Source organism: Egretta garzetta, unplaced genomic scaffold (assembly GCF_000687185.1).
Source record: "Egretta garzetta isolate BGI_Z169 unplaced genomic scaffold, ASM68718v1 scaffold26, whole genome shotgun sequence".
NCBI lineage: Eukaryota > Metazoa > Chordata > Aves > Pelecaniformes > Ardeidae > Egretta > Egretta garzetta.
In genome coordinates, this window is record NW_009260070.1 from 409,652 (window position 1) to 424,090 (window position 14,439).

At 39.5% G+C, this 14,439-nt stretch overlaps 1 protein-coding gene across 4 annotated transcripts in view; it reads right to left on the reverse strand.

Annotated features, from left to right (window-relative positions):
• Nucleotides 1-271: 271 nt before the first annotated feature.
• Nucleotides 272-14,439, reverse strand: part of CNOT6 (CCR4-NOT transcription complex subunit 6) — a 30,050-nt gene continuing 15,882 nt past the window's right edge. For 2 of the 4 annotated variants that reach the window (XM_009641205.2, XM_035896683.1), the window contains exons 3-12: nt 12,626-12,812; nt 8,684-8,769; nt 7,581-7,685; nt 7,415-7,483; nt 5,690-5,847; nt 5,024-5,178; nt 3,905-4,059; nt 2,837-3,067; nt 1,929-2,131; nt 272-1,255 (exon numbers count right to left, since the gene is read on the reverse strand). In XM_009641205.2, coding sequence (XP_009639500.1) covers nt 1,043-1,255; nt 1,929-2,131; nt 2,837-3,067; nt 3,905-4,059; nt 5,024-5,178; nt 5,690-5,847; nt 7,415-7,483; nt 7,581-7,685; nt 8,684-8,769; nt 12,626-12,812 — 1,562 coding nt within the window. In that variant the 3' untranslated portion in view covers nt 272-1,042. The remainder of the gene's footprint in view (nt 1,256-1,928; nt 2,132-2,836; nt 3,068-3,904; nt 4,060-5,023; nt 5,179-5,689; nt 5,848-7,414; nt 7,484-7,580; nt 7,686-8,683; nt 8,770-12,625; nt 12,813-14,439) is intronic. The other 2 variants (XM_009641206.2, XM_035896684.1) reach the window with 2 other exon arrangements.

The following is a 14,439-nucleotide window of genomic DNA, read 5'->3' on the forward strand; positions in this document are numbered from 1 at the left end:
AAAAAATAAAAGAGGATGCACAGGATCTCTCTGCATGCACAGGCAGTGCTAGTTGAGAACAAATTCAAGCAGGCACAGTGGAGATAGAACAAGTATTTAAAACAGAAATGAAGAAGCTGTACACAAGGATCCCTAAATTTTACTCCAGAAGTTAGAGATGAGAAAAATATCCGAGTGCATACCCATTGGCAGTAACTTCCAATCCATACAGGTCTACTTATACTCACTGCTCAGCTTTTATCTGCTCTGCGAGAACTCTATGCTTTTCTCCTTTTTTTTTTTTTTTTAAATCAGACAGAACTTATTTAGTTATCTCTGTAAGATATTAAGATTTTACAGGTTTGGATTTTAAAAGCAATGTTCTCAATTGAACATAAAAAGTAGTACAAAAGGGCTAACGAAACCCTAACAGTGCAAATCATTAGCAGAGAAAGCCTGTGACAACCTCTTTTACAAGCTGGCCTTTATAACACATGAAAACAGATAAAAATTTAGCCTTAGTTTACAATACAATCATTTTCCAAATCTGATTTTTCTTTTTTTAAAGTACAAAATCTCATAAATCAGGTTTTCTGTTGTTCATATACAATCAATAAAGGCTAAATTCAAATTCTATATTTTACAAACAAGTCTGAAAAAGGAGGGAGTGAAGTATGGAAGAATGTTCTGTGGATGTTCCTACTGGCCTCAAAAAGTAGTGCTACAGATAACTGTGCAAAGAGAATATACTGTATAACAATTCCCTATTTCAAGGCATGAAAACGTCACGTTGGATAAAGGAAACAGGAAGGTTAATTGTAACGTATTAAAGAACGGCGCAAATGCACCGGTCGCTGTTGAACAGTATACAAAGAACATTGGGCTCAGAATTGTGTCTGTTGATAGCACCTGGCTTTTACTATGTCTTTAGCAAATAATTAGATTTAAGATTAAGATTATTAAGGAAAAAAAAAAATCCCTGTTGGCCATACCTCACTCCTCTATATTCAGATTTTACAATTGTACAAGTTAGATCGAGGTTGCCCTCTAAAAATGTACTTGACTACCTCCTGCCAGGGAGATGGATTCCATTTACAGGAGGCAGGAAAGGCAGCAAAAGCTCCAGTTGTGCAAAAAGTGAGAAGTGGTCAGAAGGGATGAGTGGGTGTGGACAACCACTTATATTGTTCTCTATTAACCAATGATGATCCAAAGGTCCGAGAATGCCAAGTATGTTTAGCTGAGGTTTAGAGTAGAAGATGTAATCAATAATACCCTACAACAAGAAAGGAAACAATCGATTATTAGTATATATTCTTGACTCAAGGTACTGTTCCAAACAAAAGGTGAGCTCAGTACTGCGAGTAACTGAAACGCTGCCATTCCTTCTCCACAGCACATCATCAGCTTAGGAGACTTTTGCTTCCTATACCCCATGGGTGGCTCAATACAGATGAGGAAAACAAAAGCATTGCTTCTGCTGTGCTTTCGTGGGTTGTAATATCCAACCTCCTGCAAAGCTTCAAATCACATTCCTCTGATTTTGAAGAGGAAGAGAGCCAACTCTGCTTCCCCTGGGCAACAGAGCCCTGAGAGTTTTCCAGCAGCAACATGGATTATTCCTTGCAGTTGACAGTTGAAGTGCCCCTGCTCTACCGTTTCGTTTAGCTTGGAGTATAAAATACAAAATCTTTCTATTTACAGGGAAGGTTAGCAGCACCCCAACTCTTGCAAGTCTATTACAAGTTACTAACAAGAAAAAGGGAAGCTTGGTTTCTAGGAGGCTGAAGTGCTGGGCACTCTAGTTTGCTATGTTTTAAATATAGACTTAGTGAATTTACTGTTAGCTCCCCGAACGGATTAACTTTGTTGAACAGCTTTGTACAGTAGATCACGTTAGTTACACTTCAAAATGGAAAACTTTTCCAAAATATCAGCCAAGTCCTTACCTTGAAGTCAAATGTGTAATTTGTGTAAGGCATTAGACCGTTCTCATAGGCACTCTTCAACTTGAAACCATGGGTAATTCTTCCATTTGTTGTTCCATTTTTCCCATTACAGCTGAAGTTAGTAAGACTTTCATTGTATCTCAGTTCCTTAAAATCTTTGTGGTTTGTTTCCACTCCACCAGTGCTCAAGTACTCAACAACACCTATTAGGAGAGCGACACACAAACACACAAGGTATTAACAAGCATTCAGCAGATGACTGAGTCATACATGCAACCTTACACATCATAGCAGCAAAGCCTTAATACAATACAATCAGCAGTAGTTCTTATAAAATTTTTCAAGGTAATGTATACACATGTAAGAGCAAGTGTCACCTAGAACAAAACCAGACATGCATGCTTTGATTAGAGAAAACTAAAGAGTTAATTAGGAACAGGCTGACTGGGGGGGCAGGGAAGATGAAAAAAGCAGAAGTAGAATTCTATAGGTGCTAGGTAGGCAGCGTTCACCTCATCTCCCTGCTCAAGTCTTGGCTTTCATCATTCTTCAGCTAAGATGTTGAAAAAAGCCAACTTTTGTACCACTACTTCAGATAATGTTAACTGTAAAGAGGCTGCAAAGCCAAATTGACAAGTTATTTTTGAAAGATATTTTCCTCCTTTCCATCCCATAGTGTAAGCTAACAATGAAAATGCTTCTGGAAGACCAGGCGTAGCGGTACTACTGCACAGGCAACAGGTCACTCGCTGAAGAAACTGTTCTCTCTTCTCTCTTCCTTCCACCTTCTTAGTACCTTTAGAACTTATGATAGCAAACAACATTGAAAACTCCTTTAAAAAAGCAGGACCTTTAAATGGTTACACACTTGAAACAGTCTAAAAAACCATAAGAAGTAGAACTCTTACCAGAGTCTGGTAGAGAATTGAGATCTGCACACAGTACAAGTGGAATGGTTCCAAGTTCTCCCGAAACACCAGGTTTGAGACTACGAGAAGCTTTATCTATAATGTTCTTTACCTCGGACAGAAACATCATAGTCTGAACCAGCTTCACATCAGAATAATCGGGGTCCCAATGCATATGTGCATTAGCTACAAGAACTAGCTGCTTTTCCATCCCAAGATGTGGCTTTCCAGCTAAAATTTAAAATCAATTATTTACCTTACATGGTCAGCAACAAAAACAGTTATTAAACTTTAAACAAGATGTTTGAGGGGAGGAAAAAATAAAATAAAATACCAGTGTAACATGAAGAGGGTTAATACCGTCTGGTTTAAGAGGGTCATACAACTCCTCTTACATCTACTACGTGTTTCAGGGGATATAAAGTGTTAGGAATTATTGTGTTTCACAAGACCATTAACAGGCAGACTGTCCTGTTACAGGTAATGCTTACATATTTAAGAACACTGTGAATTACGTAAGCAACAGATAATCATAGTGACAGACAAATAGTATAGCTTAAAAAAAATCAACAGTTTTCCTCAGGTTGTGATGGTCAACAGGCACTGCTCATGTTTTCTATTAGGCAATGAGCTCTGAATTGTAAGTTATCCATGTTGTAAGTTGCTTCTTAAAAGGCTTGTTTGTTAGAATCCGAATTAATAAAATATCACTGGGATAAGCATAACACAGACTGAGTAGTACCTGCTGCGATACTCATAAAGCCAATTTACATTTCCTAAATTAAGAATTACAGGGCAGAACAAGCAGGTTGTATAAGCATGACAGTGAAGAAAATAACAAGCTAAACCAATGCAGATCCACGGTACAGAGACACGTGACTAACACCAGTGGGCTCCCATACCTGCACATAACTCCCAGGAAAAAAAAAAAAATTCACTCAAACTCAAGTCTTTGTATTTTTTAAGCAAAAGGGTATAAGCGGAAGAAAATAGATCTTCACAGCAAAAGACAATTTTTTCATTAACAAAATACAATCTATTAAAAAAAAGAAACTAAATAGGACTTACATGACATTTCTATCAATTCCTTTCGCAGTTCTAACAATACAGCGACTCCAATGTTGTCTTTTGTCATAACTCTGTTCAGCATAGCTTCCGAACCTTCCGAGTTTGCCATGGCTAGTTGATTGAACTCAACAGTATGTTTTTGAACCAAAGTAAATCTGAAAAAGAAACACCGTATGTTTTTCGCAGCAGTCAGACACAAAAGCAAACGTTACAGATAATTCTCCTTTTAATTAAAAAGCTCACACACATTTATGATGTGAAAATCTCAGCTAATCACATGATTTCACAAAATCCTACGCTGAACTCTAAGGATAGATTTCCTAGGGATTTTTAGATATTTTATTCTAACTTAGTTTAAATTGAAGATGGGCGGTGGGAGAGCAAGATAGTGCCTGACAGAGACAGCAGAACAGGAGCGCTCGTTTCCAATTCCGCACTAGTCTCTGCTTCCAAGATGTAGGTTTAATTAGCAAGGGACTACATTTTTCCGAGCCAAATGGTATCAAACCTGGCACCTACATTTACTTGTGGTCACAAAGCAATGGAGGCAGGAGGAGAAAGGGAAATATTACCCTCATATCCAAACAGTTGTGCGAGTACAATATGACACAGTCCAGAAGTGCTGCAGCTCTTAAATAACGGCTTTTTTTCCAAAAGCGAGGAGTGATATTAAGTGCCCTTTGCTTTTGCTTTATCAGAAGGCTGATGTATCAAAAAAAAGTCATTTGAGGTCTTGTTTCAGCAATTTTGGGGATTATCAATTCCTTTACTCAAAAATAAGCAAGGAAATAAGACATTTGTTACATTTTTCATTATTAACAACTAATGTTTGGGACACAACACACTCAACAATTGAATTTAATCTAATGAACTCCTAACCTGCATTGCTCTAACAAAATGGAATTTCATCTTAAACACCACTTTAGGGTGAAATTTTCTATTGCCAGTTGCGCACGGAATGATTTCCCTCATAGCCTTTCTGGCAAAACTCTCTGTAAGAAACACTGAACGGCCAAAGAGGGCGAGGGATGCCAAACTGATCGAGCTACAGACTGACCTGAGAAATTACGTGAGAGAGCGCAAGACACAATGGAAGGCTTTGCAAAACACGTCACTTACTTTTCTGTTTTGAAAAATATTGCACAACCATCGACATGTTTCCTTTCCTGTTCTGACATTGTCCTAGCTCTAGATTTTGGACTGAAGAATCCGTTGTAGCCACGCTCTTTCAATTCTACCAGGAAGAAACTGTAGTACTGTTCCGTTTCGACCTCCTGTAAAGTTATAAGACAGCACAGCATGAATGTACTATTACCAAAATACAGAGACCCATGCTATTCAGACTCTTCAGAAGTGTAAATCACTTCCAAATTAGATTTAAAGGGAAAAAAATTGTAAGAATTAAGTACATCAGAGAATGCAAATTTGAGAGCAATATCCCTATTTTAAGAAAATATAAATGAATTTCTGTGATCCCCAGAGTCCTGATTATCTCAAGCCTTTTATTTGAAAATGTGTCAATTATAGCCCCACATACACGCACGGGCAGAAAGACACCCCCACGTACGCGTCTTTGATCAGCAGCTGCTGGCCCACGTTCCAGCTGCGTGGGCTGGAAAGCATTCTTTTGATGTCAAGCAACAAATAATGTTCTAAACACCACTTCGTTTTTTCTTTTGTTTTCAGGAAGTTTTGAAAACAGACTATTCACTGCAAATACATTTAATAGAGAGAAACCAGCACGTGGGAATAGAAAAGGAAAAGAACTAACAGTCTATCTTTTACCTGAAGACTTATGATGTCAGCGTTGCAGCTCAGGATTTCCTGCATAATGGCTTTTTTTCTGTATTCCCAGTTCAATGCCCAAGATGGACAATAGCCATACAGCTGCCGGGTAGCATATTTATCACAGAGTACGTTGTAACACATGACAGAAAACAAGGCTGCAGAACAATAATTTTACTTACATACTGATACATTTAAACAACAACATTATACAATTATATTCTTCACTTTTGTCTTCTGCAAATTTATCCATTTATGCTTCATTTGCTTCAACCGAAGCACAGCATGTGTGTCTGTATGACAAAAATTGTTAGTCCTTCCACAGAAGAGAAATTACAAGTTGTCTAGCTTTTAATTGGAAAATAAAACCAAATCCCCCTCTTTATATGGTTGATGCAGTAAATAGCAGACAAACATAGTTTATCATAGAATCATAGAATGTTTTGGGTTGGAAGGGACCCCTAGAGGTCATCTACTTTATGCTGAGTGGTGCTCTCCTGTGAAACAGGGAACAAGGTTAAGTGTATTTGAACACTTACATTTGTCAGCTCTACAGAGACTTGCAAACTCTTCAGATAGATTATTCAAAACACACCTTAATTATTACCGCCACAGACTGTAACAGATCTGCAGGCAGGGTAAGGATCCCTTCGCACAATGGAAAAGTGAGGCAAAACAACCCCCCCCGATGTTTCCACCTCAAAAAGCCTGCAGCTCAGGTGTAAAGGCAAGAAACATCTGCTCTCTGTGTTTATCTGGAACAGGAGCGATAATGAGACCGTTTGGGGCAACGTGACAAGCAATCCAGCGGCATGGATTTTTGGTTTTGCTGTTTGTCTTTAAAAAGCTCTAAGGAATTTGCAGTACAATCATGAGACACTTTGAGCTTATTGGGAGCTCCTCTCAAACGTGGCGTACAGCTCGGGAAAAAGAAACAAGAGCTTGTTTGAAGATTTAGCAAACTGAGGCAACAACCTCGGGCTGATTGGGGGTCAAAGCCCAGCATTTTGAAAATAAGCAGGTGATAGCAAAAGACAAGCTGCATTAACATCATGATCTCTGAAGCAGCCGCCTTAATAAAATTAATAGGGGAAAGTAATGTACATCAGCCCTGACAGAGAGGACGCTGCAACAACTGAGAAATACACCAAGATTTTTGGTGTGCAGGTAAACAGAAAAGGCTGTATTTTAGACAACTCATGCAGAAAAAATTAGTAAACAATTAAACGTGACCTGAATCCCAACAGGAAAAGTGCCGAGTATACACTGGTTACTTAAAAGAAAAAAAGTCTACATTTTTGGGAAATGATGCTCCTGTTCTTCCATTTCCTTACTTTTCAACAAACGTTCAGTTAAGCCTGCTATAATTCAACGATTTAACTAATTGTGGACAACAGTTTCAATTCCTATGAGGAAGATGTTAATTAAAAAGAAATTATTTTAGGGACATGGCTTGGTGGTGGGATGGCAGGGTTGGGGTAACGGTTAGACTTGAGGATCTTAAAGGTCTGTTCCAACCTCAGTGATCCTGTGATTCTACTTCACAGTAAGAGATGGGTAAATCTGGAGCGGGTGTTCCAATGGGCACAGAACTACTTCAGCTGGCTGTCGGCATGCACAGACAACTGGTTAATTTAAACTGGAAATTTTTAAACAGCTAGTGAAGATCCACACCTTTTATAACAGGGGAGGGGGGAAAAAAATAGTAGAGAAGCGTTACAATACCTGTTGGTCTTGTACGGTCTGGTTCTTGCAACATAATCCAAGACCTTGGAGGTGGTTGTTCTGTTGAAACTATGGGAACATTTTAGAGATACAAGTGATAATCTTTTTTTTTTTTTTCTTCTTTTTTAACGCAGCAGAAATAAGTATTTTAAGAATGATCACTTACTTCTTTTTGCAGTACCTGCCAAATTATCAAGCAAATAGTTCAGTAGCCTTCGTGTCCCGTCTGGTTCCTGATAAAGGTTCAGAATATCCTGTGTAAGTGGATTTCCTGCAAACACATTTATGGAAGTACTGAATAAAATAAACAAAGCCATTATGAACTTACACATCAGTGTTTAAAGCTGGCATCTCTGAGAGCATACACTGCACCTACTATAAACTACTTAAGAGGTTTCAAATCTCAGGTCTCCAATCCCACAAAGCACGAGAAGTGTGGAGAGCTGTAGTGAAGCCAACCACATTCCCTGCTGCGCCTGTCCTCTGACCGACCAGCCCCCGGCGGTCGCTGGATCTGACAGGAGTGAAGAACTGGCATGGCACAACGTGCCGGCAGAGCCGATGCGGCCGAACACAGGAGCCACCTCTGCTCGCTTTGCTCGACGTGAGCATCACATCCACCACCAGTCTATCTGTATGATGTTCAGTCATACCCGAGTGGAGTGCCTACCATCTGCCAAGCGCATAAGCAGACTGTACAAGTTTTCACGGACAGTGCACATTGCAATTATCCAGTTTTAAGGGGGAGAAAAAAAAAGACTTTTGAGACTTAAAAGTGCTTAGTGGCATTGCATCACTCAGTGGTCCTGATTTTGTGATACAAGTTCCCCCGAGGTCAGCAATTTTATAGCTAGAATCCATACACTTCAGAGAAAAAAAAAAATGGAAAAAAGATTTAAATTGCTGCTTGCATAAACAGCACAGTACCCTACAGCAGTACAAAGCATATTCCCTTTTTGGTTGGAGCTGAACACCCACAGTTAACTGCAGATTATTTCTTAGCTAAGCAGCACTGTGTTCACCTCCTATGCAAGCAACAGAAAGCTCCTGTTCGCTCTGCAGAAAGAAGCAAGCCTCCTCATACCTTCAGTGCTTCACCAAATTTTTTTTTAAATAATCCCTAAATAACAATATTTATAAATGTGGCATAGGTAGCTACACCTGGGATTGCTATTCAGTAACATTTTATGAACTAGCAGCCTACAGCCATTACATCTCAGAAGCGGCATCATTAAACAAAGCACGGATACCAAGAAAAAGCGGCAATACCTTTCAGACCCAGAGTCTGTAACTGGAACAGTTTTCCCAGCTCAAAAGGTAAAACTCGTAACAGGTTGTTATTTAAATGTAGTTCCCTGTAGACAGAGCAAGAATCATACAGGGCTGAAAACAGACCAGCATCTGTCTTCAGCAGTATAGTACGAGCGGTTTAACGAAACGAGAAACCATATACCAGCAAACCGGGGGAGTGCAGAGCTCAAAGACTCAACAGCAACGGTTCGGGAGATGCTGCTGTGCTCACACACATGGGTAAAATGCACATTACATGGAAGTACAGAGGAAAGCAGCTGGCGAGTTTATCTTAGTAAGTCAGAAATTTTGTAAACATTAGCAATAATTAAGTACTTTAATAACTACAAGTGATGAAGCAGTAACAGCTCTGACAAACCAGACCATGAAACAGTTCGGCTATGATTAAAGGCCAAATAAAGGGAAATTATATCCCAGAAAACAAGTAAGCAAAAAATCCAAGACCATGGTAGCACAATTAGAGCTATGACATTACCATGTGATAGTAATTTACAACAGTAATTTTCTGTTGCATTTTTTTTCCCCCCCCATAATTTCAGTGTTAAGGCAAAATACATGCTTTTTAACTTACAAAAACAATATGCAGAAAGGAACAGAACTCATGTCCTGAATTCTGATATCCCACAGAACTGGGCAGGGAAAATGGACTTGTTAGAAGCTTTTGTCTGTCTGAAATGCATTCCTATCCAAGTAGTGAAGACTCTCCTTGCCATATTCAATATAAAAGTTGCTACTTCAAAGTGTGTACAACTTGGTGCCTAGGGACTTGAAAAGTATTGTGGGCAACAAAAAAGGGAGAAAGGAAAAAAAGAAAAAAAAAAAGAAAGGAAACCTGGATGCTCAGAATTACCTCAGCTCTTTTAGATTTCTGCAAGACAGCATTTGAAGCAAAGAGACACGACTCTTCTTCTAGCCATGCAGAGTAACCTCTGCCTGGTCCTTCCCCAACAAGGGCTTCTGAGCCATTCTCTGTTCACTGTGTACTCAGAAACCTTGGTAAAAGTGAAGTGGCTTGTTTTATAGAGCCTCTGGGGTGTGGAATAGTGGAAGATACAGGAGGGGACTTACTTTTTATTGCACTGGGTTATCTAGAGATGTCAAGTCATTACTCAACTGATTACCAGACTATAACACACCTAGCCCACGGGGGTGTGTGTGTTGTTTTTTTTCCAATATAAAATCCCATAGACAAAAGCACATATTTTAGAGAGGAACTCAGAAGCCCACTGTGGCATTCTAGGGTTTCTAAGTATCAGTGAGGTACATGGCAGGTAGAAAAGGGGTGGGTGTGTGTGTGTTAAAAAAAAAAAGTCATCTCCACTAGTTCTCAGCACAATGAGGTACATGGCAGGTAGAAAAGGGGTGTGTGTGTGTGTGTGTGTGTGTGTGTGTTAAAAAAAAAGTCATCTCCACTAGTTCTCAGCACTTCCATAGAGATTTGAAATGTAAATGGCTTTGTTTTTAGGGATGATATTCTGTATGATGTGATAAAGCTATAGTTTATCCTTTAGGAAGCTACTTTTTCCTCTAAGCATCTTTCAAAGCACTGCTGAAGTCTAAAAGAAGTTATGTATGGACTAGAAAAAACTGTACTAAATTGTTCTAGAGGAAAAACACCAAGCTGGAAGAATGGCATGGTAGTAGGTATCACTACACCTTCTCCCTTGGATTTTCTCTAATGATCCTTGCCTCCGTGGAGCCCGCCCCCTCTACACAGCTCTTTCAAGCACATCAAGAGAATGTTTTACAGCTGAGCTTTCCAAGATAACATCTTACAGTGCTTATTCTTTCTCCTCTTTCCACAAAGATCAGAAATCTCACTGCTCTCTCTGACACCTCTTTCTTCAAGTACCTGCAGTAAAAAGGTAGATGCAAGGAGTCTTAGGTGAGCTTTGCCATACAGACCAAACCCAGAGCTCCAGATGTGGGAGCTGGAAGACCTGTTATCAGTTCTCAAGTGTGAAAGCACGAATTATTTCTGTGGCACAGGGTATCAGCAATGCCCAGTGTTGAATTACCATTACTTTAAACAGCTCCCCAGAAGCCATGGGAAGTGTCTGCAGCAAGAGCCAGCCTGAAACACAGAACTCCAGCACAGCACCATCACGTAGGATGCACTTACGGGTTTTTCTTCACTTCCACCCCAGTGAAAAGAAGTCATGGATCAGCTACTATCACGGAGGACAGTGCAGCGGATGAATGCACTGGCTTTTCATGTCTAGAGATCTGGATTCAAGCATTATGTTCAGGTCACAACTAGAAAGCTACTGTGATCCTAGACCTTAGCTCCACCTTTCACACTCACAAGATTGAGCCTTCTCTGCTCAGAAGATACTTGGGACTTGGAAGAGCTGAAGCTTCATAGAATCAGCCAGCGTAACTGGGAAAAGTGTCAGGAAGAAGGCACACTATCTTTTGACACTACCGATGACTATACAGCGCTAAGCTAACTCCATGCCATGAGTATTACATTTACAGCAGTATTTTAAAAGGAAAAAGACTGATGAAAATAGAAGGATGCTAATGAAGCACAAAGATGAATTTGAGAACATCCCAGTAAATTGATTGCTAGCTCAGCATACCTGAGGAGTGGATAAAGGAAGGAACCTGACAATAACAACTGCTTTTAATTGAAACAGCAACACAAAGCTTTCTTTAGAAGACTGCCTCACAGCTGAGAACAACTACACACCACTACAAACCAGAGCTGCCGACTATGCTCCAAAAGGCAATGTCACTGTGCGCGGCCTCCAAGGTTGAGACTGTAACTGCTTTGGACTCTGAGCTTCTAGTACCAATTTAATCAGCTAGTTTAATCCTCCCCAGCAGAGTGGACTTTCCTAAAGCAGAAGAAAATGCAACTACTGGTATTTCCATGTGCAAACTTGCTTTGCTTCCCGTCCCATTAAAGCTGCACTGGCAGCCGATTCTGCTATTATCGTTGTCTTTACCTGTAACGACTTTCTCATTACTTTTAGACTTGGTGTCTTCTAGATTTGAGAAAGCTGTCCATAAACATCTTCGAAATTAAAAGCAATTAAGGCAATTACTGGTGACTGTTTAATAAACCCAAGATAAGGCTCTTCCTTTGGGTCAAGGGCAAAAGAATGTTGCCTGTAAATAATTTTTACTTTTACATAAAGTCATTTATATATTTACATAACAGTGTTTTTACAAAGTGAAATGCTACAGCCTTAATTATAGTCTAAATAGGCATCACTTTTCATGCTTCGCTTCCAAAAGGAGGTTATCACTCCATGCAAACTTTGCACATGTGGCACTGAAAATTGAGGGGGGGAAAAAAAAAGGTGCATTTAGAACATTTTCTTCCCCAGTTTGCACAGGAATGCAGCTACGTGGTAGCAAAGGTGGGAAGGAGATGATATTAGACAAGTTGCAGTTGTTATAAAATAAACATAATAAGAGCTATCATTAAGAATAATTACTGAAGATGAATACAGATGAAAAAATTGTAGTTAGCGTGGTTATGTTTAATCTGACCTTTTTCCTACCTTACGATGAGTTAAAAGCAATTTTTTATGTGTGTCTATTTCTTAGAGAAAAATGCCACATCGAGATTTGTAAAAGAGTCTGGGAAGGGATGCATAAGAGAGGAAACCTGACTTGGAAAAACATAAAATGGGTGATTGCTATCCAACTGAGCACTTCTGAAGCTCATTCCCCCTGTCACACATCGGAACAGGAGATCACGGAAGAGCCAGCATCACTGTAGCCACACAGACCACACCTAGTGTTCGGGGAGACACATCAAAAGTAGTGAGGAAGGGGGAATTTATTTAGGCTGTTCATTTACTAGAATGTAAAAATTAGGCTGAAATTTAAACTGTTGCTACAAAGACAATAAGAGAACAATTTGAACTCCTGTTAACATTTACATACCTGAGTGACACCATGTTTCCGAGCTCTGCTGGTAAACTGCGAATTTTATTAGAGGACAGGTCCAGATATACTAGATTGTGAAGCTTGGCAATGTCTGAAGGAATACGGGATAAGGAATTGTCACTGAGATGCAAAGCTGTCAAATGGGTCAGTGTCCACAATGACGAACTTAAGCTTCTCACTTTCCCTGTGGAAGGAAGGTACGAAAGAAAATAGATAATTTAAAATATACAGGTTTAGCAATATACCTTTTCTAAGTATGTATGGGGTGGGGGGCTTGAGGGAGAGTTTTGTTTCGTTTTTTTGTTATGCTTTTATTATTATTACTTTATTTTATTCAATGAAAAATCCACTAATTGGAGATTCTATAGATCAAAAAAAATTCAGCAACACATAAGAGAACATAAGGTGCTCCTGGGGATGCTTAGATTGTTTTCTCCAATCCATACCTAAGGTTTAAACACCTGTCCTCCTCGAGTTCCATACAAAACAAGCCATATTTACTAACTGACCACTAATTCAGTAATTAACATTGGTGTAAGAAACAGATTTTTTTCTATTACAGTTTATATTTGGGATGAAAAGTGCTTCTTCAGTTTGCCTCTCATTTCTGTGCAACATCTTTCAACCCAAAAATCTATATTCTATGGCATTATTCCAGCCAAGAACAGATAGAAGCACTATATTTAGGGTGACTAAAATGCTTAGTTGAGAACATGGATTTCCATCTGGCATTCAACTAAAAGCTGCATAAACTATTGCCAGATATTTAAAAAAAGGGTATGATTTCTGTATAAACTGAAGGGTGGAAACATGGATTTGTGTGACAGAATCAAGATTTTTACACTGACGCATGCAAGGAATGTGAGATATCATCAGAAGGTCTCAAAACATTTCTTCTCTCCAAAATTTCACCCCCCCAGGAGTGGATCCTTTTTCATTTACAGAAGTCATCTCACCATGCCAGAAGCATTAGAAGAAGAGTTCCAACACCAGCTTGTCCAAGGCAAAACGCTACTTGTGACAGCCTTTAGAAACCCCACCACGACTCACCAATATTAAGAACAGTCTGGTCAATATTGTACCAACATACATTATAATTCCTTTCCTTAAACAATTTTCTTCAAAATAAAAGAAGTCTTATTTAGTGCCTGGGGAAAGCTACACTGACACACATCTACCTGGGACTCAGTCCCTGGTAACAAGAGGTTTAATACAGGTACCATTTCCAGTGAGCCCTAAGAAAGTGAGCGGCATGAAAAAGACTGCAGTGAAAAAGCTCAGTGATTTAACTGAGAGCAGTTAGAATGTGTGGCTTCTGTATTAGATGACCAAGTATTTTGCAAGGAAGAGACAGTGTGAATGTTAATGAAACAAAAATACTGTCACGTTTTATTTTGTAAGGCAAATGCATACAGTTCTTAAAGGATCCGTGCTACTGTAATGCTCATTAAGAAATCTTTTGAAAGGTTTTAAATACAAATCAATAGCTCTTTGCATTTTTAAAACTGAATTAACACCTCTTCCCTCCAATGGGAACAGGTGACTGTGATCAAAGAAACCCTTGTAGCTGAAAGGATTCCCAATCAACATCACCGACCCATCCTCTTCACTACCTGCCCCTCTCCTGGCTGGAATCAGTCTATTCTGAGATTACCAGGCACGAAAGGTGTCGTGGTTTAACCCGGCTGGCAACTAAGCACCACGCAGCCGCTCGCTCACACCCCCCCTTCCCTCTGTGGGATGGGGGAGAGAATGGGAGAAAAGAAAAAAAAAAAAAAAAAAAAAAACCCGGGGGGTGGGAAAGAGAAAAT